Consider the following 25,279-nt stretch of genomic DNA (forward strand, 5'->3'; position numbering starts at 1 on the left):
GATGATGGTCAGAGTTGCGTATATGATTTCAGGACGTTTTGCACACGAAGCATGGGCGGAGATGCATCTGTCATGGGAGAGACGAGAGAAGGAGAAGTGTGTTGATGTCTGTCTGCGCGATACCCTTCGTTCGTTTTGCTGGGGTTTTTTGAAATAGTCTTGGATGAGTTTGTCGTTTTTTCAATAATAGAGTCGAGGTCTGTCTGTCATTGTATATATCCATTACCAAGCAGTCATTCATAGTTGCATGTTGACTCAGGGGGGGCAGGTTTAGCCAAAGTAATGTTCATTTTTCTCATTCAGTCTTTTTGTTTTCCAGATATCCTGCCCAATCCATGACCCAAAGTACATAACTACATATATAGACATCAACATTTCATTCTCGTCGTGTGTAATCAGCTTTACCACTGATCAGTAACAGCGCCGTGACTGGCGTCTCCAACCAACTTGGCATACTTGGCCAAGACACCTCTTCTGACTCTCGGCTCGGGTGCCTTCCACTCGCTCCTCCGCTTCTCCATCTCGGCGTCGGTAATGTCAACGTCGATGCGGTTTCGCACAGCGTCGATGGTGATGACGTCGCCGTTCTTGACGAGAGCGATAGGTCCTCCGACCATGGCTTCGGGTACAACGTGACCCACGATGAAGCCGTGGGAGGCTCCGCTGTATCGTCCGTCCGTCACGAGAGCAAGGTTGGATAGGCCGGCGCCCATGATGGCTGCAGAAGCCTTGAGCTGCTCAGGCATACCAGGACCGCCCTTTGGTCCCTCGTACCGCACAATGACTACCAGGTTTCCGTCTTCACGTGTGATCTCGCTGTTTGCCAGAGCGGCAGAGAGCTCCTTTTCACTATCAAAGACACGCGCTTTGCCGGTGAAGGAGAGTCCTTCCTTGCCCGTGATCTTGGCGACTGCACCGCCGGGGGCAAAGTTACCACGGAGGATACGGATGTGGCCAGTGGCCTTGATGGGGTCCTCGAGAGGACGGATGATGTCTTGGCCGGGGTCCAGGCTAGGCCAGTCGGCGACGTTCTCCGCGAGGGTCTTGCCGGTGATGGTCATGATGCTTCCATCGAGGACACCACGGGCGACGAGCATCTTGATGACGGAGGGTGTACCACCCACGTTGTAAAGATCCTCCATGTAGTACTTTCCGCTAGGGGCGAGGTCTGCGAGGAAAGGGGTGCGGTCACTAGCGCGCTGGACATCGTCGAGAGTCAGGGGCACACCGGCAGTGTTGGCCATGGCGAGGAAGTGAAGCACACCGTTGGTAGAACCGCCGAGGATCATGGTCAGCACGAGGGCGTTTTCAAACGATGCTCGAGTCATGATGTCGCGGGGTCGGAGATCCTTCTCCATGGTGGTTCGAATAACCTGAGCAGCACGCTCACATTCACGTCGCTTCTCAGGAGACTCTGCGGGATACGAAGATGATCCGGGTAGCGTAAGACCCATGGCCTCTATAGCGGTAGCCATGGTGTTTGCCGTGTACATACCACCACAGGCACCAGCTCCAGGACAAGAGTGCTGCTCAATATCATCCATAACATCAGAGCTGGTACGGCCGGGAGCGCCGGGGTCTGTCTTTGCATGAAGACGGCCATAGGTAAAGGCACCCTGAGCTTCGTAGCAGGTACTGATGTTGATGGGCTTCTCGAGGAGGTTAGAGTGACCCTTGCGGATGGTGCCGCCGTAGATCATGATGAAGGGTCGGTTGTGGCGGGCAGCGGCCATGACGGTTCCGGGCATGTTCTTGTCACAGCCGGGAATGGAGATGTTGGCATCGTGATGCTGAGCGCATGTGACGGACTCGATCGAGTCGGCGATGATCTCACGCGTCTGGAGGGAGAAGCGCATGCCTAGTAGCATCTAAGCACACTAGTTCACTGTGAGAGTGTATAGACTCACCTTCACCGCCCATGGTGATGGCGTCTGACACGCCGATGGTGTTGAATTGCCATCCGAGCATGCCCTCCCTCTCCACGGCCGTCTTGACGATCTGACCGAGGTCAAGAACTAGGTTTTTGTGTAAGTGTACCTTGCCGAGGTGAAAGTTTTGGGCTGTTGGTGTTTTTTGTGTCATCTCACTCACGATGAGTACTGCGAGAAAGCAATGTTAACACGACCTGTAAACGCCAATGGCTAGATATTTTACTCGTAGAGTGTTCAAGACTCACTTGCAAGGGTTGCCCTGCCACCAGACGGTCGCGATGCCGACCTGGGGCGCGTTCTTCATCTTGTCCTTGTTGGGGACGCCGGCTCCGTAGAGCATGGCCTAGATGGCTTCAGACCTGGCACCGCATGAGGGGAAACACCAATTGAAGTTCATACCTGAGCTCCGGGGTAGTCATGCTCGCGAGTGACCTTTGTAGACCAGCGGTTGAGAGGTCCTCCGGGAGGCAAGCAAGGGAAGGGGATGTAGTCGGTGGACTGTTTAGGATCGTGAGTGGGGACGGGGCTGACGTCGGTAGCTTTCTTGTCCGCCATTGTGGAAGATGTGTTAAAGAATACAAGAAATCAAATAAACTAGAGTAAAAAAAGAGTTCAGGTATTTTACGGAGTGTGCGGCTGAAGTAGTCGGTGGTTAGATATTGTACTAATAATGCAAGAGTCTTGTTTTTTGCGATGTCGGAGGTGACACAACGTTGGGCAAGTAAAAGATTCCGTCAGCCACGGACAACAAGGTGACAAGAGTCCGGATAAGATGACGAAAGGGAGGAGAAGAAATGAAAAAAATGAAAAAATGTGGTGCGAGTGTGCGGACTGACGTGCGTCGTTAGAGCGTGCCTCTGTCTGCCGGCAAGCGGAGGTTCAAGGGAACGGCACAAACGAACAGCAACCTTCAAAAGGCGGGCGTGTGCATTTCCCAACTTTTTAGCTGCCAATGGATGTGCTAGCAAAAACTCACTTACCAAGTGGTTAGGCTCGGGCAGGTTTCCAAGGTTTTTTTTTTTTGGAGAGGCTTGGGCTTGGGGCTTGTAGTTAGGTGCTGATATCACCCTGTGGAGAACAAGAAGCCCTTTTGTTTCTCGGAAGCCCTAGATGTCGAATGTTTTTCTCTCACGATTTGGGGGAACACTAGATAGGGTAGAGGCGGTTCATCAAGGTTAAACCAAAAGATATCAAATCTTGTGGAACAATAAAAAGATAGAGGCGAAAAAAAAAAAAAAAAAAGACCCAATGGATTCATTCATGTCCAGTAACCCCATGGCCTCCGACCCCAAAGTTCTTCACGATCCTCAAATCCCCACCCGCCACCAGTCCTCATCGAATACCAGCCGTCGGCTTAGCAATTACCCTGACTGCAGAGGCAAGGTCACGAGCCGTTGCAGTAAAGAACTGGGGACCTAACTAAAGCTCGTTGTCTCCTCTTTCTCTCCATCTTGACTCTTAAAAGACAGGGATAACGCGAGGAATGAGGGGGCAGAAAAGAGGGGTCTTTATTCTACTCCTCTCGGCAGCAGTAGTAGGTAGTTAAAAACAAGTCCAGACGGGAATCACTCCCATGGACGGGCCTCAAAATGTCGCCAGCGAAATTTTATGCAAGTGTCCCAGATAAGTCACCCATTACCAAAACCCATGTCTCCCGGCCGGTCAGCGGAGCCTCCTGTCCCGAATGTCCCGGCCCCGGACCCGTGCCCCGAACCTCGGAATCCCCCCCCCCCCCCCAAACACGGGAATCCCGACCCGAAATTTATGCTGACGTATTTTTCTCTTGTTTCGTTTTGTAAATGATCGGCCGTCTCATGTATATGAAATGGAAACGACGCATCTATCCGTGTTGCATGCATGGACTCCTCAGAAAGAGATTACAGTGGAGGAGCTGTCAATTAATGCAGCAATCAAATCAAATCATTGAGCTGTTCTAGATAGCAGAGATGCATCCGCTAGTCACTCTAGTGTCCGCCATCAGAGTGGTCCGTCACGTCAGATAGAACATGTGCCATCTGGTTCCATTCATGCAGCCTCATCCTGCAGAGACCCGGTCCGCGTATGTACAACTCATTCATCGATAGTAAGGCATAGATGATCATCCTCTTCCACTACAAATCCATGCTCTTGATGCGAGCAAACCATAACTTACTGTACATTGCACAACTGCCTGCCCGGACCTATCACCATGTCGAGCAACCTCAAACAATCCTCTCCCATTCACTCTCATGTGCGCCGATCTAGTTTCACCTTGGCTCTACATCACATCATCTCACGTCACATCACATACATCACATCGCAGATACAGAACTCAAGTTGGAGAACAAGATCAGTAAATTATCATGCCCAGCTTTCACCACTGAGCAGGGTAAATCCATCCATCTCGCTCCCCCACAAACCCCCTCCCTCCGCCCAGCAGAAAAATAATAGCGAGGCCGAGCGCTAGAGCATTGGCTTTTTTTTCATCACCGTAATTTCATCAGTCCTTAACAAGAAACAAGAGATCGGACTGTACATGTAAGGAGAAGATTGCTGAGAAACAAGGGCCAGAAAACGGGTGGTAAAAAAAAAGACGCGCAGAGACAACACAATGTAAAACAAAGGTGATCCTAGAACCCTCTCCTCCACCACAGGGATCTGGTTCTGTACTTCAAGCAAAGGACGGAAGAAAAGGGCTGTGAAAAAAGAAGGCTTTCTCCCCCCCCCAATCCGCGACATCTGCTCTTCATGTCGTGTAGCAGATGCCGTGTGTCAAACCTCCTTTTTTGTATCCCACCTCATGAGATTGGAATCCCACCCACACTAGACAATAAGTACTTGGTTCATAAGAGAGAAAAGTGATAAGAGAGAAAAGGCAGAGCATAAAAATGAAGGGAAGTATTGGGTGTTTCGTGAAATGAGTGCGGGCCCAAGTGGAATGCCCATAGTCCACGTGTCGTATAGACCGTAGAATAGATGGCAGATGTGCCGTGTCGTTTGAGTGACTCTCAGAGTAAGAGAGAGCAACCATGCCATGAGTGAGAAACGAAATGCGAAGAAAAGCAAGAGGCGTATATGATACACAGGGGAAAAGACAACAGTACGTGTCTTGACCCCCTCCTCATTCTTATTACCTGCCCCGAGATGAGGATCATGCAGACATCATTGATCGTAGCGATTAGTGAGCTATTTGCATCATGCCAAATCGCTCTTCTTCCAGCCGCCTGACCATATCCCGATCCCGGGCGGTTCTGGGGTCGGCGTCGATGCCGAGGATCGACGAGATGCGTGTCTTGTCCTGGCCCTTGGACTGGGTCTGGTTCTGCGCCTCCTTCTCAGCGTTGCCCGGGCTGGAGATGGGGGTGATTGGTGTGATGGACGAGGGGCTGCAGCAGGTGCCAGTCTTCCAAGCCTGCTCCAACACAGTAGGGGAGACGTTGGGGCCGTACTCGTTGGCGATTGTTGTCCAGAACGATGCGCGGTGAGCAGAGTAGATGGCGTGAAGGCGGGAGAGGTCGACGTGGGCAGCTGTGTGGGCAGGCGCAGGAGGGATGCCGGTGCAGTCGAGGCGGAGAGGTGGTGTTGTTCGGTGCTGCGAGGCTGCGCGGTGGAAGGGGGCAGGCATCGGCACGGAGGCCTCGGTGGACGGGGAAGCATATGTCGAAACGGGAGGCGGGAGAGGCATGCCCGTGGGCTTTGGCAGGATGGAGGGCAGCCTTGGTACCTCGCCGGGGCCGACAATGCTGGGGAGTTGAATGTGGTTGCCGTGGTGGACACCGCTGATGTTGCAAGGAGGAGGGCTGTAGCTGCGAGAGCTGCCGGGGGGGGAAGCTGAGCGGGAGATGCTCTCCCGGGCTGGGCTCGCGGTGCTCACTTGCACTGCGGGTGAGTGGTCGATGGAGGCTCCGGATGATGAGACGGAGGCGGCACGCTTGTTGCGTCGGTTGCTGCCATGAGAGAGCTGGTGATAGTGAAGCCGGCACGCCAGCTCAGTCTTTTTGAGGTGGGCAGCAATGTACTTGTAGGGCATCTTCTGAAGACGGGTCTGGATAAGATATGCCTCCTGAATCTTTGTGTTAGCAGCCGTATAAGTCAACTATAGTTGGCTTCATCTCACCTCCTCATCACTCCAAGCACGTCCACCGCCAGTCGACGAAGCCTTGCGGCTCTTTGTGACGCCGTAATCATGGCGGTCCATGGAATCCCGCGAGGGGATATAAGGCGCAGCGGCCTGAGCTATCTGCTGAGAAGGCATGCCTGAGCTCAAAGGTGGTTCCGTTGCTGAATGAGTGGATTTGTTTCCTCAAGAATCCGCAATTGGGGTATCGTTAAAAATAGAAGTGGATGAAAAATAGTCGTCGCTTATCGAAGGCGTTGCTGAAATGAATCTTGATATAAGAAGGCCAGCCGTGTTTTTGTATGGTTCGACCACGCAGAGGGAGGGATGGATACTCGAAGCGATCGCAAATCGTTCGACGAGATATTGGAAGGAAGGTATGCCGGATGTGCTGCGTAAAAACCTGCGAGAATATTCCACTCGAAAAAAAGAAACAGACACCGGAAGAAATCCAAGAATCGAAACTGTTCAGTCAAGGAACAGGTCGTGGGGTATGTGGTTTGTTGATAAATTGGTGAAGTAGAAAAACCGAGTGTCGGTCTTAGTCGTTGGTGTTATACCGTTGTCAAAGGAGTGTCAGCAGCCAAACCAGTTGGTCCGATATTTTTGGTGATAATGAGTGTGATGGGACTAGCTGCCAAAAGAGCCAAGTTCGGAGAAGAGAAGAGACGCAACAGCGTTTCTCGTAAAAGAGAACAAGAAGAGAAGAAAGAAAGAAACGTTGATGGATAGAGAGGATGACAACCCAGGTGAAGAAGGAAGAGAAGGGAAGAAGTAAATAGATGGGGAGGGGCAAGTGGTGTAATAATAAAATAATCCCAACTGCCCACTCCTCACAGACCAAGACGTACTCCAGATACAGTACCTACAGTACCTGTCTGTTATGCCCTTGCACCTCAATTAATCAACTACAGAACCTAGCCTAGCCCAGGTACCTACCTACTTTCACCTGCAGTAGACGCGTCTTACTAACTGCCCGACGGTAAAGCAGCAATAAAAGTGGTCTCCCTCGGGGCCCGGGGGGGGGGGGCAGATTGCAACGGCCACGACGGTGGTGATGGTTCGGACCAGGGCCAGGGGGTACCCATCCCCCCGTCACATCTTGTGAGAGGATGGGACAGGGGTGTGGCCAGGCTCTCTCTCTCCCAATTTTTGCATTGTGCTGCAAGAAAGACAAAACATGCGTGCGTCCCCGTCATGGGAAACTTGTGACAGATTTTCTCGCCCATCTAACGCTTGCCGTCTGGGTTTCCAAAACGCACCGGGGCATCTGCTCAGCCAAGGAGCTACAGAGCAACCGAGCTAAGCACGGCATTAACGCTACTCTTCTGTAACAGTAGACGCTGGGAGAGACGCTGAGAAACAAAACTAATACTCACGGTGTGTCTCTCAAGACACACACAAGAAACGCCACCGATGACAATGGCTTGTCCACGCCCCCCGGTGAGATCTATCCAAACAGGAATCTGAAGCGAACCATCCACCGCAACCGCAAACACGCCCCAAGCGAGCTCCATCCCCTTCTTCCAACGCCATCGTTCTTCTCTCGAGGCCCAGATTTGTTCCTCCAACAACCCTTGCCCGGCAAAACGGTCACCACCGCTCGTAGCGTCCCGCCTCAATCAAAGTTTCGTCCCACCCTTGGTCCCCCATTACCACCTCGTACAGCAGACAACTGGAGAAGAGTCAGACAGAACTGAACCATCACATCAACTCGAATCGACTCGGGCCTGTGCTGTGCTGTGCGAGGCTCTTTCTTGTCTCCTTTCCTTGGCATCCGATCTCACAAGAGAGGGGCGAGCCACACCGTCAGCCGTTGGCACCATCGTGCCAGAAGTTCTCCAGGGTTTTCTGTCTTCTCCGTTTTCCGTCATCTGCATTAGGAACTCTCTACTCGACTCTCACACCCCCCGGTTTCTTGTTCCTGTTCCTGTTCCTGTTCCTGTGCCTGACAGCCGCCCTCTTTTGACGGGCGGGGGTGGTTGTGTTGCACCCACCTCAGCTTCAGGTACGCGCTCGCTCGCGCGGTAATATGTGCTATAATGTTTAGCCTTGCTGTTGCTGTATGTACGCACAACAAGGCACAACACAACACAACAACAATAACAATAACAACAACTTGCATCTCTTGGCCAGGCAAGGGGTGTGCTCGCTATCGGATAGCCTTTTGGGTTTCATTGCACCTCGTGGTTTGGCAGGCACATCAGCAAGAAACGGGGCACCCGTCCATCCATCGCGCCGTCGCCGCCTCAAGGATCCTCTTGAGGACCGTGACTCCCCTAAGCCACCCCGACGGGCTCGTACCTACAGTAGTTCATGAGCCTATCTGGGCCCGGGCGTTGGAGATAGACGCGATCCAAGGTTACTAGTTTCTATGGACCATCGTGAGGAATTCAGCGTCGCAGCCGCTTGCGAGTTGATGTCAGAAAAGCACACACAGCACATAGCACAGTAGCATCAAGGGATGAAAGGGACCCCTCCCCATGAACCAGGACCCAACTGTTTGGTTTGAGGTGGTTCCATCGAAACAGTGCTTCCTTTGTAGACTTGTTTCCTCGGCTCGGCTGAGACGGGTCTTGTATGTTGGTGCTGGGCGGGTAACCTTGTCGTCCAGGGCTCTTCGTGATAGGTGGGCGCAAGATATGCCGTCCAAACGACACGCGCACTTGTTGTGATGCGCACATACCAGATGCCTCCATTCAGAGCTGCTGCGGGACAAGAAGCGCCCGTCTAATTTCAATACGGTTTGCTTGCGCCTCTATCATCTGTAATGTCGTGAGAGAGAAGAGTCACGAGTTTGAGGCTCAGCTTTCTCTGTCATGTCCTCCCTCAACCACCCCCTTTCCTCGTCCCATCCTCACCCATCAAGCCATTCATTACCCTCTAAATTGGCAACCTCTACAACTTTTTCATCCCGTCTCTCTCTCAACTGTCCGTCTGTTTCGCATACAACACCCGGCCCACTCCAACTGCTAACTAACCTTTCGCCGCTTCCTTAGCTTCCGCTGTGCCCCCCAGGGTCAGGGATCCCCCCTTGAAACCCACTAACGCACTGGCGTAATTTCACCTCAGTATCAGGGATCAGTCCAAAAGACAAGACCGTTTTGCAGGCCGTGGTGCCCCTGTGCTGATTGGGTGGATGCCAACGTCTCTTGTAGCCAAAAGGCCAGTCCAGCCAGCCTTGGCTCTGGGGACGTCTTCTCGCCAAACCTTGGGATACGATGTCTTGCTCCATCGACATGTCCACTCTCAGCTTCTACTCGATCCCCTTTGGGGTTGCTGGTCCGCGGCACGGTCAAGGAGAAGTGGAGGATGTGCCGTGCATGGTAAGGGGAAGAGCTTGTACTATCGACCATGGAAACATATTCCCCCAGAGGCCCCAGAGGCGAGAGACGGAGAAACAGGAAACGCTGGCGCCGAAGCGAGACGAGACGCCTTCTGTCCGGCACCTGACGGTTCCTTGATTCGATGGCGACGTGATTCGTAAACCCGGGCACTCATCTGTCCTGTCTATTCTTAGAGCCCCGGCTGGCGAAAACACTACGATGGCAAGGGATGGACAGTGACCGTACAGCGGTGAAGGGGACCATGTAACGAGGTGTTGATGTAGCTTGATCTCCCTTGCTAGAGATCTTCGTCTTGTAACCCATGCATATAGCTCCTGTTAAGATGCACTAGCTGCAACCATCGGCCCTGGGTCGGCCGCCCTCAGAGTTGCTGTACTGTGGCGCCAAGTAAAACTCTGAATGCCCTCAAGTTTCTGACACGGAGGTCTTACACGGTAACGTTGGGGAGAAACACACCGTCGAACTTCGGATGGTAGAATTTCCGAAACTCGGATGCGGCTGTGCCGAACCTGACAGGAGGCGCAGTGAATCCGGATAGCTGTAGTTCCTGTGTGAGGTCTGAAGCAGCGATCAAACGTGAGCAGATCTGAAACTGGTAGATGAGATGCCGAGGCTGGGGAAATGTTTGGAGGCACCACAGTTTCAATGTAGATGTTTCTGTAACTTCGCTTCGAGCTTCAAGTCGTAGTTCAGATGAACTACCTTGGAGGAGGGCTATAAGACGCCATCGTGAGTGTTTACAAAGTTGGTGATGTACCCCTCAGTAGAGCCCGTGGTGTTTCAGGAGTCTCTTGGGCGCGACGGCCTGCAGTTGAAACTGACAGCTTTCAAAAGTTGGCTTAGCGAAGGAGTTGTTTGTTGACAACTGCGGAGTGGCTGGCCAACTGACAGTCTCGGCCTCGCCGTTGTGTGGTATTGACTGTCATGCCGAGGGCTTGTAACCCTCTATCCATACCCATACTGCATGCTCCGGCATCGAGTCTACCCGTGCCTGGTTCGTCAATCTGTGTTTCACTCGCTCGGGAAACCGTAGTCAACAATGCGTAGGGCCGATGTTCCAATGGATACTCTACGATAGCCGCTTCCGTGGTGGCATGAAACACCATTGAGTTGTTTGAGATTCTTCAAGCCCAGCCTTAAGTCCCCGTACCCATCGTTATACTACCGGCAGGGTCGCATCGCTTGGCCCTATGGCAGCAAAGAGGTTGTAGTCGTCCCAATTGGCAGCCAGTTCTGCGACCAGGGTGGTTTCATCCCACGACTCACGGGGTCCACGAGTTTCGAAACTTGCAGCTTGTTGGAAGTGGCATAAGGGCCGACGTAGAGTGGTCTCGTGGTCTTGGAACCGGGCTTATAATCTCCTCGTATAGGTGAACCTGATGCTTGGTGTTCGGAATCTATTTCCCCGATATATTAAGGCATGTGGGTTTGTTATGTTTCGATGGAGAGTGCCCTGTGCTTCTGCACATTTCGACGTGGGACATCAGGCCATGTGGATGACAAGCGTGTTTCGAAGCGGGGATCGGCACTCCGGCGAGAGAAGGTGGAGGAGACGAGGGAGCTGGATGCCGGATCGCCATAGGAGTCAAAGTTGGCCTTGTTGACTTGTCCTAAAGCATCTTGAGTTAGGGTTGACAGCTGCTTTGCTTTTGAAAATGATTTCTGACAATGGGCACTCGGAGGCTGAAGTTACCCTAGACACGTGCTGGACGATGGCAGGCAAAGATATTTTCTCTCAACATTTATGTCGGATGACACTGGTTATAGTTTTTGCGATGAATTATTCACGGTGTAACGACCGAACGCGAAATAAATTGTTGCGAATATTGTTGGTGAGGTTAAATTGACAAGCATAGCAAGATTGAACAAGACATGGCTGTGGGATGAATGTAGAAGAAGGGAGGATTTGGCGGGTGCGGGGAGGGTTGGTCATTTGGGGAAATAAATGACTGAGTAATCAACCACTTTCAATCAATTGAGCTGCAAATGTAGGAACATAAGCTCAGAAGTATTAAAAATTAATGTAGAATGCCATTGACGTCGCATGGAAGTTGGGAGTGTCGGCCCCAGTCCCGAGGAGGGAGAGACTTGAGAGGTACACGAGTTGAATGTCACGATCTTAGCTCGAGACGCGTCCAGATTGCCGGGTACCCGTTGTACCCTCCTCCCTCGCCGACTGGGACGCTGGGTGGAGAATCGGGCAGATCCATCCTCCTGCGAGATGCGGCTCTGAGCCTGGTCCGTCTCTTGGAGGCACGTACCGGGCATCTACAGGCTAAAGGGGACGACATCTGGATGGTCAAATGTGCCAATTGAATGTGACTGGAAAATGCAGAGGCTCATCGAGAACCGAGCGGGGACCATCACCTGCCATTCGTTGACAACCGAATTCGTGTGAGCCACTCGCGATAGGCTATCAGCGAACTGCTGGAGCAGGTGATGCAAGACGATTCGCGCCATGGATGACGCGAGATGTGTCTTGAAGAGATAAGAGATAAAATCACTGAAGAATTTCATCAAGTTTTGCGGCTCTTCATTGAGATACCAGCAGTAAGAAAGAGACCGAGTAGATCACGAGTCACGAGTTTCAATGGAATCGCACGAACCCCGGCGCGTACCCTAGACACTGGACCCGAGTATCAACTATTCGCTGCTCTCTGACTGGCAAATCTCGCCTGATCGGTTGGCCAATCTGCTGAGAATCATGATGATTTTGCAGCACCTGTCAGCCAGTCAGCGAACGGTGAACCGGGCATCCCGCTTCGGTGGAAGTGGCGGAAGCCGCTGATTCAACAAAAGCCGGGCTCATCAAACTGAGAGGCCTCGCATAACTGCCCCGGCAAATATTCCACGATAAACGAACAAACTGGAAGCGACGCTGGCTATATTACTACTCGGATAATCAGTCAAACAAATGCCCTCTCACGAAACAAGCAAACAACCTTTTTGAGGCTTGACCTGACCCCATAGTGGCTTGGGAATTTGCAAGGCGGGGGTCGACGCGCGTAAGCCAAACAGAGGTGAGAACGTGACGGGGTACAGCAGGTACGAAGGGCACGTACCTGCCAGTACTTGTTTTCTCTTGGTCCAAGTTGTTTCCCAGGCGCAGGATTGCAGCAAGGCCCGTGCAGGAAGCGGACCCGCTGAGTCATAGAAGCACTGTCCCTCACACACAAAAATGGCCCGAGAGCACAGTGTCGATATTTTATCAGACAGTATGCCCCACCGCCTCGAATCACCGTGGACCCACTTTTCCCAAGGGTCAGTAGCCTTCAGTCGCGCTGTGCCCAAAAATCCATTCCCCCATTTCTCCCCTTTCCACCAAAAAAAAGGGCGAGCCAGTCCAAAACATCGACCACCTTCCCCTCCCCCAGGTCCCAGCGACTTCCCAGGTCCTGCCCGAGTTACTTTGCCTCGAGGTACCGTCCATCGTCGCTCTCCCAGGCCTCTTTTTGCCTGTCCACCTTCATCCTCGATCCTACCGACGGATGCGAGGTATCGATTGTACTTCCCTTTACACGTTGCCCGAAACCTCAAGCTTCATCCTCGCTCGGCGGATCCACTGCATCTTTGCCCTCCTCGTTGCTGCACCTGTTGCTTCTGCAACCAAAACTCCATCCAGTTCTGGGTCACGACACCTTCTGTCGTCACCATCGCCGTCAGAACAGGCGCGCTTGTCGCATTCCCCTGTGGCCTTTTGTGTCCCAGGTAAGCCTTTATTCTACATTTGTCATTGTAATCATCGCCCTTGGCTATTACCGCGTCTTCAAAACATGTCCATTCTCATTTGCACACGTTTTTTTTTTGCGCGTCGTGTCTTCCGTTGATGCCGAGTTGAGCTCCGGGTGAGCTTCACCGGGGCTTAGTATGGTCACCCTACCACATGAATATGCCCTTTACTCTTTCGCCCGCGACTCTTACTTGCACCCCATCGGCCTTTGATGTACACACAACACCCTCACACACCTGCACTTCACATCACATTCATAATGTACATTTGAGATTCGGCTTCAAACTTGACTTGGCCATTACATCAGCCCCAGCCCAGACTCATCCCAACCTCCAAAAAGAACCGGGGCTTCGGTCTAGTTCCCCATTTCACCTCGGCGCGTGGAAGCAGCACGGCATCTGACCGCGCCCGTTGCAAACACTTTCCTCCCAGCCATGCATTGTGCCGAAACCTGTGGAAGGTTCACTTTTCACCAATCTTTGAACTGTACTAACCCCAACGAAACAAGCGCAGCTTTCCCTGAAGATTAATCACACATTTTTTTAAGACCATCGCGGTAACAACCTGTTGACACTTGCGCGGACACAAAACCCGGGCAGCCTTCCACCACACCACGTCCCTCTTACCAACCAGATTTCGACCCTGCCCTCGCCCACACATCACTAGTTCCCATCTGGCAGAGAACTTCTCAAACACGCGAACACCCTCTACTCGTGTATCTGTCTTGTCCTAGCAATCCGGTGTGCGTTACTTGCCCCGGTTGTTGTCAAACAGTTCACGCCTTGGCACCCGTCTTTATTTCCCTCGGACTATTTCAAAAAATCGCCCGTAAGTACAGTTTTCACACATGTTCAATGACGCGATGTCTGGTTCGTTCCTTGATTGCTTCTTTTCGCGCGTTTTGACGCGGTCGCGTCATGTGTGAAAGAGAGACCTGGCCCGTCATGATTCCTGATGAGCGCAACGCCTCTCATGTCAGAAGGAGCAAGAAACATTTTCATGACGACTCGTCGCATTGCGAGTGACTTGCGGGTCATGGCTGTATCGCGGGATTGAGAGCACAGCTCAAGCCTCAAGACCCCGGTCGCGTCACCACACAGGTTGCGCGTGTTGCAGACCCACGCTTGCATATGACTGACCAGTCATTCTGGCTCCTGGTGACCATCATGACTTGACTCCAACAGCTGTACCTGCCGTTGTGTCGGTCTCTCGTCGCCCGGTCCTGGTTCATCATCTTTCGTCCCCTTCAATCGAACACTCTTGTGGATCTTGATGCTGATCTTGTCATCGTATTTAGAACATGCAGCAGTGGCAGGTTGGCCCTATGCCGGATTATGTCTACTCCAATTCCAACACCCATCAACCCAATGAAATCCAGTGAGTACACCCTTGGCTTTCATGTTTTCTGTACATCGCCGAGCATGACCTCGGGCATGGCCTCTGCTACACGGCGCGGTCTCGGCTATGCCACGGTGTATTCTCATGTTGGCATCGCCCTGGGTGGATGTCTGCAAGCTGTGTATCACCGCCTCTCTTCTCTGGCTTATACCCCCCTGGCTGTCGATGTGCTCGCATTAACTTGGCTACTTGTCCTCGTTCCTGGAGTGGCTCGGGATGCTTGTTCTTTTGTTGGCCACCGCCATGCCAAATTATGACCACAGCGATTTCCTCCGAGGAGAAGCAACACCACTAACCAGCGTGCCTTCATAGTAATCCTCACCCGTCGTACCAGCAGGACATGTCCCGCCGGAACGAGCGCATGGAGTTTGCCTATGGCGCTCCTCAGCCAAACATGGCGCCTCCGCCGCAGCAACATCATCCTGCTCCCGTTCAACCTCCCATGAACGTTCCTCAACAACCACCCAACGGTCCCCCGCCGCCTCAGCAGACTCCTACTCCGACTCCTGCTCAGCCTGGTCGTCAGCGAAAGCGACCCGCGCCCACGGCTGCTCCGCCTCCGGTCACGAATGCGCCGCCCGCGCCCGTCACCCCCTCGCAAGTTCAGCCGCCTGCGCCTGCGCCTCCTGCTCCCCAGGTGGCTCCTCAGGCGCCTCCTCAGCCCCAAGCACCCGTAGACGATGCGAATTCAGCTCCAGTTGCGCCTCCGCCAGCCAAGAAGAGCAGAACCAATACTCCCTGGACACCTGGAGAGGAGCTGCGGCTTAAGCAGATGCGAGATGCGGGAAACAGTTGGGCAGAGATCGCAAAGGTAGGTCTTGACTGTACGAACAAAAGGTACAAATTGCAGGCTAAAGCATAATTGGTAGACTTTCCCTACGAGAACAGAAGGCTCTGTGAAGAAGCACTGGTACAAGGTATGTCTCCCGATCAGGATCACACACTCTGAGCTCAAATATCTAACTGGGTCTAGGACATGCATTATGCCGAGTTTGCTGAGGACGAGGTAACCACCGTTCACCTGCACACTGACCAACCAAGCTGACCTCCCCCTCATCAGAGTCAAGCGTTGTTGAACGCCATTAAAGAGTACGAAAATAATAAATGGAAGGTGATTGGTCAGAAGGTCGGCAAACCTGCCAAGGTACGGACCCCATAACAAGTTACTTTGACAAGGTCATGCGCCATGTTAACCATTGATTTAGGCCTGCGAGCAGTACGCCAAGGAACATTTCCCGGGTATGGTCACGAAGCTCGGCCGCTAAGGGGCGACCATTTGCGCAAGCAAGTCAGACTAACCCCTGACAGATCTCTTTGCCAATTCAAAGGGGAGATAGGATAAGTCAACCACTGCAAGTGGTAGACTAATCTCCTCACGAAGCGTTCATACCGACGCGGCCGGGCTGTGATCTGTCACAACCCGCCAGGAGATGCCACCAGGCTTGGCTCTTCTGATTCAAGACTCATGGCACTAGGGGGAAGATGAAAAGCACAAAAAACACGGAAAGCTTCAGCGGCGGCGTTCGCTTTGCAGATTTACTGAACTTGTTTAATGGTTACTCGTACCTTTTTTCTTTCTTATTGTTTAACGACGAGATATGGCGGATTTCAACTGGCCTTGCTACACCCTTTGGGATCGGACACGGAAGGGGAGCAGGATTTGATGGATTTGTTGTACGGCGTGAGGGGATGGGAAATGGAACACTCGTTGTAGTAACACTTCCTACTGGCGGCTCTCGATGCCTGCTGGAATCTGGACAGGAAACATGGAGACGGAACGGAATTTGGGGGAATAAATTGCTGCTGGATCGGGTCGGGACGGTCCTTCTGGTGGCCGCATGGTTTGACGGATGATTCTTGGGACCCTCGAGTTGAGATAATGGAGCAGCAAGACGCGGAGGAATGGGATGGATGAACCGTTGCAAGACGGACCCTGGAGCGTTATGATGGCTTTCTCACTTTTTCGCTTCTTTCTCCCCTTTCTTCACTCTTAGGCGGAGGAAGGACGAGATTGCTCGATTTAGGATTGGTTATACTTATACCCCAACGCCTGGAGTTGTTTCCTTGCACCTGAAGCACCTGTATTGGCCTTGGCTGTGACGAGTTTGCGACATTATTGAAGGGTTGTTGTTGACCTGTATATGTGTCTCCCTTGGGGGGTGAGGTACTTTGGAGACAAGTCCCTACTGTCGGACAATGACTTTGATGGGGACGTAGACCAGGGATGGAAAGGTACGGACAATGGTACTCGGCCATGGTGTTCCTCGTCAGCCACACTCAACCCTGGTTGCATGCGCCGAGCGAGATGTGCATACAATGAGACACTAAGCTTGGGTTTCGGGGTAACTTGTGGTGACAGGAATGAATGGATCAAACAGAGATGGCGGTCAAGTTTTGACGGATGGAAATTCGTCGGAACCCTGTGTCGTTTTCTAATGCGACATGAGCATGTAATTACACGGCTGGCTTGAGCAGGACTGAAGCTTGATGGTGAGCTTCTTGGCCTAGTTTGGTATAGGCGACTACGACTCTGGCCTGGCTTGGTACCTTTGGTGAAGCACTGTAGAACGCCTCGACCAGGATGTCTCCCTCAGAGTGGCATTGGGCTGTCGTGTGCCATTGTGGCGTCGAGGCTTGCGTGATGCTTTGTGCGACAAGAGTGATTGACTGCTCTGAGGGGTAGCGGTGACAACGGCGATGCATGATGGCGTCGAAGGCATATGGAAACTTGTCAGACGCCAACGACATGGTATTGTTTGCTACTGGTTGTGTTCATTATGTGCACGCTTATTGGGATGGGATTGGGTGGTATGATATTTAAGCTTATGGGCAGGGATTGATGAATGTATGGTAGCCTGAAGCTGAGGCAAGGCATTGTGATGAGCTGGAACAGAGCTAAGCAGGGCAGAGAGGCCGTCACGTCAGGTGACAGACAGACAGGAGAGATGGGTTATCATGAACAAGTGTTTTTGGTTCTTTGCATAAAGATAAGGGCTAACACGCTGTGCTGTGAATTGTCTGTGGATATCTTTGCTGGACCGTACGAGAGCGAATGAGGGGGAAGCAATTCAAGAGACGGTCATGTGTCTGCTCCGTATCAGTCTCGGCGTTGCATTGGCATTGATTGGCATCGACTCCATCGGAGATCATTCATTGTCGCTGATGAGTCGAGTGTGCCTTGGTGCCATTTCGGCTATGCGCACCAACACACGACCCCCCCTTGTCATGGCTGGTTCCCCTTCTCCGACAGTGTCAACTCCTGGATCGAGTCATGGTGATGATCTTGTCGAGAGTCCTCCCTGTGTTTGATGATCCTCGGGCTAAAAACTGGGCACGAGACTGGACTGTCAAGACTCAAAAGGGAGTGGGCAAGGCAAACAGGTGGGCCGGGCTGGCTTTGTTGGTTAATTATCTCTCGCGCCAGGAGAGTGCCATTGAAGACCTGGCTCCGCCTTAAACGAGGCCGTCACCCACTCACGTAGGGTTGTCACCCACCAAATCAGGGGCCGGCCGGGGTACCGAGGCCTGGTGATGATGGGTGAAGGGGAGACTGGATTGGCTGGAGTCGGGAGCTTGGACTGTGAATCTCGTGTGCGCGTTATTGTCTTGGTTCTCGTCTGGAGTCGAGTAGCGGAACCCCGGCACAAGAGGCCCGCCCTCCGTCCGTGCCATCCAATGTCATGGATGCAGGTTTTGAGGGGCTGCCTTTTTGGGCTTGCTTCCATTTCTTGTCTGGAACTAGTCCAGGTAGGTAAACTCCTTCCCTGGGGACTTGACTGTCCGTCTTTCTTGATTCCTTCATCACCCGACAGTCGTTTCTTGGAACCAACTTTTGGTGTTTCCTTAATCCTTCGTTTTTTGTGGTGTTTTTTATACTTGTTCTTATTTGCCCTCCTTTATTCTCTGTTTCCTTTGAAGGAAAGGGAGATATCGGCGGCGCTTATCAAACCGTCCATTCGCTCACCCCGTCACACAAAAACCGATCCCGCAAACCAACACACGCCCCCCGATCGCCCGATCCGAAGCACAGCGAAAGTGCAGCGCAGCACCACGCGACGTCTTCAGTTTTTACTCTCGCTAGGAAGAAAGTTCAACGAGATCGACAAACAGCCTAGGGAGCGTTGAAAAGAAGACATTTTGGAAAAGAGACGCGCAAACTGTATCGCGGCCCGCATTCCAACAACGCCTGTTTTTCTCTTGCAACTGCTCGCTTGATATCGGCCAAGCAAAACAGCCAAGCCAAGCTCTCTCCCCTAATAACGGCCAACTGCACCTAAATCAACAACAATCAGAGTCGTTCGTTTTTTCTGGGTTGATTTGATTGTTAATTTTTCTTTTCTTTTGCTCTTCTTGGATAATTCCTCTTTTTTTCTCTTTCGCGGCAGTCGTCACCTCGCATTCGACCTGCCATATCTGTTAATATTTGATTGCGAACCTCTTGTCGCTTGATACCGACTCGAGGTACTTTTTCGCAACAGCATATTCGACTGCATCGTTTTACTCGACAATATTCATAATGTTGCGATCTCTTGCTGTGGCTGCCCTCTTGGGCGCCGCTTCGGTCAGCGCTCAAACCGTCAAGTGCACCGCCAACAGCAAGTGTCCCAAGGAATCTCCTTGCTGCTCCAGTATGGCTCCTTTTTCTACCATTTAATCCTTAGCATTCTGACGATTCTTTAGCTTATGGTGAATGCGGTGTTGGCGCATACTGCCTCGGTGGTTGCGACCCTACCATGTCCTTCACCCTCGACTCTTGCGTCCCCGCGCCCGTCTGTGAGGACCGCACAATGAAGATGAACTCGCTTGACCGCATCACCGACATCGGCAAGTACCTTGGTGACTCCTCCAAGAGTGACTGGGTTGCCCAGGGCGAACCCGCCGTCTTCAAGGACAATGTGCTCCTCACCATGCCCAAGGACAGTGTCGGCACTCTCCTGTCCTCCACCGTCTACATGTGGTACGGCAATGTTAAGGCTCGCTTCAAGACCAGTCGCGGCCGTGGTGTCGTTACTGCCTTTATCCTGTTCTCTGACGTAAAGGATGAGATCGACTACGAATTTGTCGGTGTCGACCTCGAGACTGCCCAGACCAACTATTACTTCCAGGGCATTACCAACTGTAAGTCGTCCACCGTCACACTGCGTTGCACCCTCGCGTCACCCAGCGTCGGGTGTTCACGTGATACCCCCAACCGACACACCGGTCAATGCTGACAACACATGTGATAGACGAGAACTCGGAGAACATCACCCTGTCTGACACCTTTGAGAACTTTCATGAGTACGAGATCCGCTGGACTCCCGAAAAGATTGAGTGGTACATCGATGGCAAGCTCGGCCGCACCAAGGAGAAGAAGGAGACCTGGAACGCGACCTCGCAGAACTTTGACTTCCCCCAGACTCCTTCCCGTGTGCAGCTCTCCCTCTGGCCTGGCGGCAAGGAGACGAACGCCGAGGGTACGAGGGCCTGGGCTGGTGGTACCATTGACTGGGAGGCTGCCGATATCCAGAACAACGGATACTTCTATGCTACCTTTTCCGATGTCGAGATTGAGTGCTTCAACTCTCCTACCGCGCCTGGCACCAACAAGGGCAAGAGTTACTGGTACAACAATGTTCGCGGTACCAACGACACCATTGTCGATGGCGACAAGGACCACATCATTGCTTCTCTCCAGGCTACCGGTACCGACATGGATAAGGGCAAGAAGAAGGTGACCAAGCCCAAGGAAGAGGACAAGGACAAAGATGAGGATAAGGACAAGGATGATGACAAGGATAAGGATACAGACAAGGACAAGGACGAAGATGACGACGAGCCTGCCACCATTCCCGGTGGTGGCAGCGGAGCTCCTGCCAACGATCACAGCGAGGACAAGGATAGCTCCAGTGGCTCTGGCTCTAGCTCTGGTTCTGGCTCCAGCTCTGGTGGTTCTGGCAGCAGCTCAGGTAGCGACTCGAGCGATGACTCGAGCAGCGACACGCCTGCTGACACCACTAACTGTGACACAACCAGCTTCAACCAGGATTGCAGTAGCTCCAGCTCCAGCTCCAGCTCAGAAAGCTCCAGCTCCGACTCGAGCAAGGGCTCTAATGCTGGCTCAAAGAACGGCGCCAGCGCTTTCGCAATCCTCATTGCTGGCTGCGCTCTGTACTGGCTATGATAGTTGTCTCGTCTCTTCATGTCCGCCCTGCTCTTGTTCCTCACCGACGGTCCCCTTTTTTCTGATTATATAGCATCTCTTTGTGTTTATTTGTGTTTTCTGCTCTGATGAAACAATGGCTTTTGCGGACCGGCGCGTCCTTGGGCCTTGGATGTAATGGCTCTTTTTCTTGTGATTATATTTTGTTCACGGTGAGGGGGAGGACACCAGTAAAGACCCATGATGGGGCCAGGACGAACACGCGGGGTAGAGAGTGAAAAGAGAGAGATCAAGATAATGTGGAGGTAATGGCTACGGCCGTCCACTCCCTACACTGAAACTTTGTATCGTTTTTCTGTGAAGAAGTGTGCTGCAGGAACTTGCTTCTGATGTTTCGTGTTGAGGAGTCCCTGGCCAATGATGAGTCGAGACATTTCTGCATTTGGTAGTGAGGTTGTGCTTAAAATAGTCTACATGAGAGTCATGACGGGATGAGGGCATTCGCACTTTATGATAGACAGCAGCCTAATAATAGCAACAGTTCAAGTAGATGCCTATAGGTCTGAAGTACTGTAGATGATACATACCAACGTGAGAAGCCTACCCAAACTTCTATGACGTCCTATATCATGCACCACACACAACACCAGTGAAACCCTTCCACACGGGGGATTGGCCGGAGAATGGCCTTTTGTCAAAGGTTCCTAGCAGTGAGGCTTCGTATTCGATCGTACGAAGGCAGCCCTGACACCCTGGGGTTCGCATGCCGAAGTGCGGTGAGGCCTGTTTGGTGATGACTGCCTCGTGATGCGCCTCGTTTGTTTGGGCTGGGCACTCTGCTAGTATCCTGAAAGTGTATTGCCTTCGTGTCTATGTTGCAGCTGACAGTAGAGTTTTGGTGATGACTTGATAGGATAAACAGAACATGTCGGGTTTGGAATCACTACCAATTCGTATAAATGCAGAGATATACCACGAGGGTTCTGACGAGAAGGTTTAAAGAGCATGCTTGTCTATCCAGAGTACCGGAATTCTCTCTTTCAAAGTGGATCGACATGGCTTGGCTGTTACACAAGACGTGACGCTCAAGCATGCATGCATCATGACTACCCTTTCAATCCATGAGCTGTATATAGCAGCGCCTGTCAGCAGCTGAAGGCGGCATCTTGAGGAACTGCCGGAGGTATCATAGCAGGCATGGGGCTATATATGGATGGCGCAGGTGTCGGGAGCCGAACTGTATGGACGGTGATAGGGCTGGGGAGTATTAAATAGACGGTATGGTGGTGATGTTGGTTTTCGTAATGCTACTTAGTTCTTGACTTATTCTTGCTTTTCTCAGCAATCAAAGGACGGTATATTCAGTTTCCTCACCATCATTCCCTAACCTTGACGTTCGATGTTATGGTAAGGTTGACATTGACGTGCAGCCATGACTACACATTCCTTCTTGGACGAGCTCCCTCATGTCCACGCGATACCTCTTCCTGAATCCAACCCCTCTTCTTTACCAGTACTGCTGGCTATTGTTCTCGTTCTGGTATCAGCCTTGCTCCTTCAAGCCTACTTGGCAACCCGCCGCCCAAAGAACTTCCCCCCAGGACCTCCAACAACGCCTTTCCTTGGTAACATCCTCGACGTACCGCTCTCAAAGCCTTGTGTCACCTTTGCCAAGTGGGCACAGAGCTATGGTCCAATCCTGGGGATCAAAGCTGGTCCCATGAACATGGTTGTGCTTCACGATCCTGACGACATACATGAGCTCTATGACCGAAGGGGTAGCACATATGCGGGGAGACCTTACAACTACATTGCGCTGAACCACGTCTTTGAGCCAGACATTGGCCAGATTTATCTATTCCAGCGGAATGACCGGCTGTTGAAGCGATGGAAACGGCCTGCGAGGTGGTTCCTAAGTCAGCAGGGTATCGAGGGTATTGTGCCCATCCTCGACGCCGTTGGGGCTCGCTGCATCAAGGCATTATGTGACAGTCCATCTCAATTCCTCGAACACCTTCGAGTCTGGGCCTTCAGTACGCCGCTTATTGTGCTCAGCGGCCAGACACATATCAACAAAGACCTGCTTCGGACATACTTTTACCGACAAAAACTCGTCACTGGGCTGCTTGAACCAGGAAAGACGCCACCCGTCGACTTCATAGCACCGTTACGGTGGCTGCCGACCTTTTTTGCGAAATGGAAGAGGGATGCGTATTTTGTGCGTAAACATCAGGATGCTTTTTACGGGGAGATGCTAGCGGGAGCCGTAAGCAACCGGCAGAGACGAAAGGACGGGGAGAAAGATGTTGGGGAGTATGAACCTGTGATGGCGAGACTTCTGGGAGAGGGCATGCCGGAGAGGGAGGTCAAGTGGTTGGCAGGAGGACTGCTTGATGCTGCGTTTGACACGACGAGTGCGGCGGTTGCAAATTTCGTCGTGGCTTTGGCAGGACATGCAGAAGTTCTCAAGAAGGCTAGGGAAGAGGTGGAAGCAGTTTGTGGAGGGAGAATGCCAACAAGCGAGGATGTAGGGAAGATGCCCTACCTCAAGGCTTGTCTGATGGAGGTGAGCACTTTGACCATGAAGCTATTCAGATATGTTGACCATGTATCAGACATTTCGATGGCGTCCTTCAGCACCACTTGGTCTCCCGCACGTCACAGACGCAGACGACACATACAAAGGTTACTTAATCCCCCGTGGCACGAACATCATAGTCAACGCCTTTGCCATCCTCCACAACCCAGACGTGCACCCCAACCCAACGGTATTTGACCCAAAACGTTACCTAGACCCAGAAAAGCAAACAGACGAGCACAGCAAGAGCACATGGATCTTTGGCGCCGGGCGGAGACGATGTGTGGGAGACCAGTACACGATGCATGCGTTAATGGCGATCATGGCCAAGATGGTCTGGGCACTGGACATGAAGGTTCCTGAAGGGACGGATTTGAGTGTTGAGGGAGGGTTTGACGATGGGTTGATGATGAAGCCGAGGGAGAATGTCACGGTGGAGTTTGAAGTTAGGGATGGGAGGAGGGAGAGGGTTGAGGAGGAGTGGCAGAAGGGGGAGAGGATGTTGGAGAGGATGCTAGGGAAGTGTTGATGGATGCAAGGAGCATTACAAGGGGAAATTAATGGGGGTGTTGACTATGATAGCTGTGCTGTATTGAAAGAATGACGTTCATTGATGTTCCCCCCAAGGCTCATTGTAGGGCTGGGCGGATTGACAAGCGGATGAACCATTGCACCGGCACAAACCATAGGATTCGTCGGCTGAAACCGAATGAAGATGATAGATCCAAGGCGCAAAGAGAATACGATCAGACCCAGGAATCCCTGTTCGACAGTTACAGATGTAATCCTTCGCGTGGCACTTGCTAGGATGCGAAATCCTTTAAGCGAAGGACGAGCGAAAGACGAACGCGAAACGCGAGCATGTGTATGCAGACCTTGGCGCAGTACTTGCTATCTGTTAGTGCTGTGATAAATTACTGTGGTAAATGGCGGGGTTTTTAGCAGTGCTATGGTGCCGGCGTATGGAGACAGCTTCGCGCGAGCTCTGGTCTTGGGAGTTGCATTGACGACTTCATTGATTGAAGGATTGGGATAGATATGATATATAGAGGCATGAATCCTCTTTATGAAAATATATCATCACCAGCTTCATCTCAATAACCACACTCAAAAGATACACACAACACAACAACATCACCACCACTTACACTCACACACTCTACTCACTCAATCATGTCCAAGACCATCGCCTTCTTTGGTGCCACTGGCGGCTGCGGCCTCTCAGCCCTCAAGCTCGCCGTAGCCAATAACCATACCTGCGTCGCCCTCTGCCGAAACCCAGACAAGCTCTCGACTCTCTTCCCCTCCAAGCCAGCCAACCTCGCTGCCATCAAGGGTAACGCCCACGACCCAGAAGCCGTGGCGTCATGCCTCGTAAACCCAGCTGATCCATCTCGTCTGGTCGACATTGTGTGTTTCACTATCGGCAGTGTATTCAGCTTTGCAAAGCTCACTACCGAGGACCCGAATGTTTGCGAAAAGGCAATGGACGCTCTCTTCAAAGCTCTTGACGCACTACGCCAGCAAGGCAAGACCGGCAGACCTCTCCTCGCAGTAATCAGCACAACAGGAATCTCCAAGTTCCAACGGGACGTGCCCATCGCTTTTCTCCCTCTGTACAAGGCTCTGCACGTGCCGCACGAGGACAAAAGGATTATGGAGGAGAAGTTGCAGGCCGGCTCCGAGCGGTGGGTCGCCGTGCGGCCGAGTCTTCTCGTGGACGGGGCCGTGCCGGACCGCAAGATCCGTGTGGGTGTTGAGGATCCCGTCAAGGGTGTTGAGGTTAAGGAGTTTGGGTATACTATCTCGAGGGAGGATGTTGGTCGGTGGATGTATGAGAACTTGATTGTTGGGGAGACGGGAAGGTATGAAGGCAAGGCGGTTGGAATTACATGGTAGATGAATGATAAGAGTGGAATTATGGATAAGGCATGATGGTTTATGGGGAAATGGGTCAATAAAGCAAATAGACATAGGCGTCTTGGGGTATAGGTGTTAGTTTGGACAATAGACAGTCACTTTTAGGCATTCACTTGTCAATTAATCGCATTTATGCT

General features: G+C 52.2%; 6 protein-coding genes across 6 annotated transcripts; 4 read left to right on the forward strand and 2 right to left on the reverse strand.

The window, feature by feature from the left end:
- Nucleotides 1-401: 401 nt before the first annotated feature.
- NECHADRAFT_43706 (uncharacterized protein) lies at nucleotides 402-2,486 on the reverse strand (the record flags this gene model as incomplete). Its single annotated transcript, XM_003045136.1, has 5 exons — nucleotides 402-1,858; nucleotides 1,908-2,015; nucleotides 2,092-2,099; nucleotides 2,177-2,274; nucleotides 2,331-2,486. The coding sequence occupies 5 exons, from the start codon at nucleotides 2,484-2,486 to the stop codon at nucleotides 402-404; spliced, it is 1,827 nt and encodes a 608-aa protein (XP_003045182.1).
- Nucleotides 2,487-5,088: 2,602 nt separating this feature from the next.
- NECHADRAFT_43701 (uncharacterized protein) lies at nucleotides 5,089-6,177 on the reverse strand (the record flags this gene model as incomplete). Its single annotated transcript, XM_003045137.1, has 2 exons — nucleotides 5,089-5,973; nucleotides 6,028-6,177. Coding segments are annotated over 2 exons (1,035 nt in total), but the record flags the coding sequence as incomplete, so codon positions are not given.
- Nucleotides 6,178-14,404: 8,227 nt separating this feature from the next.
- NECHADRAFT_81687 (uncharacterized protein) lies at nucleotides 14,405-15,767 on the forward strand (the record flags this gene model as incomplete). Its single annotated transcript, XM_003044732.1, has 6 exons — nucleotides 14,405-14,481; nucleotides 14,815-15,313; nucleotides 15,372-15,419; nucleotides 15,476-15,508; nucleotides 15,563-15,646; nucleotides 15,708-15,767. The coding sequence occupies 6 exons, from the start codon at nucleotides 14,405-14,407 to the stop codon at nucleotides 15,765-15,767; spliced, it is 801 nt and encodes a 266-aa protein (XP_003044778.1).
- A 2,556-nt stretch (nucleotides 15,768-18,323) lies between these two features.
- Nucleotides 18,324-20,987, forward strand: NECHADRAFT_123363 (uncharacterized protein). Its single transcript, XM_003044733.1, has 4 exons — nucleotides 18,324-19,130; nucleotides 19,183-19,620; nucleotides 19,731-20,215; nucleotides 20,297-20,987. The coding sequence occupies exons 1-4, from the start codon at nucleotides 19,019-19,021 to the stop codon at nucleotides 20,663-20,665; spliced, it is 1,404 nt and encodes a 467-aa protein (XP_003044779.1). The 5' UTR covers nucleotides 18,324-19,018; the 3' UTR covers nucleotides 20,666-20,987.
- A 1,089-nt stretch (nucleotides 20,988-22,076) lies between these two features.
- NECHADRAFT_81689 (uncharacterized protein) lies at nucleotides 22,077-23,751 on the forward strand (the record flags this gene model as incomplete). The annotated part of the gene is made up of 2 exons (XM_003044734.1): nucleotides 22,077-23,210; nucleotides 23,260-23,751. The coding sequence occupies 2 exons, from the start codon at nucleotides 22,077-22,079 to the stop codon at nucleotides 23,749-23,751; spliced, it is 1,626 nt and encodes a 541-aa protein (XP_003044780.1).
- Nucleotides 23,752-24,395: 644 nt separating this feature from the next.
- NECHADRAFT_94436 (uncharacterized protein) lies at nucleotides 24,396-25,121 on the forward strand (the record flags this gene model as incomplete). Its single annotated transcript, XM_003044735.1, has 1 exon — nucleotides 24,396-25,121. One exon carries the CDS (start codon nucleotides 24,396-24,398, stop codon nucleotides 25,119-25,121), a length of 726 nt encoding a protein of 241 aa, XP_003044781.1.
- Nucleotides 25,122-25,279: the final 158 nt, after the last annotated feature.

Source organism: Fusarium vanettenii (genome assembly GCF_000151355.1).
Source record: "Fusarium vanettenii 77-13-4 chromosome 6 genomic scaffold NECHAsca_20_chr6_4_0, whole genome shotgun sequence".
In the NCBI taxonomy this organism is placed as follows: domain Eukaryota; kingdom Fungi; phylum Ascomycota; class Sordariomycetes; order Hypocreales; family Nectriaceae; genus Fusarium; species Fusarium vanettenii.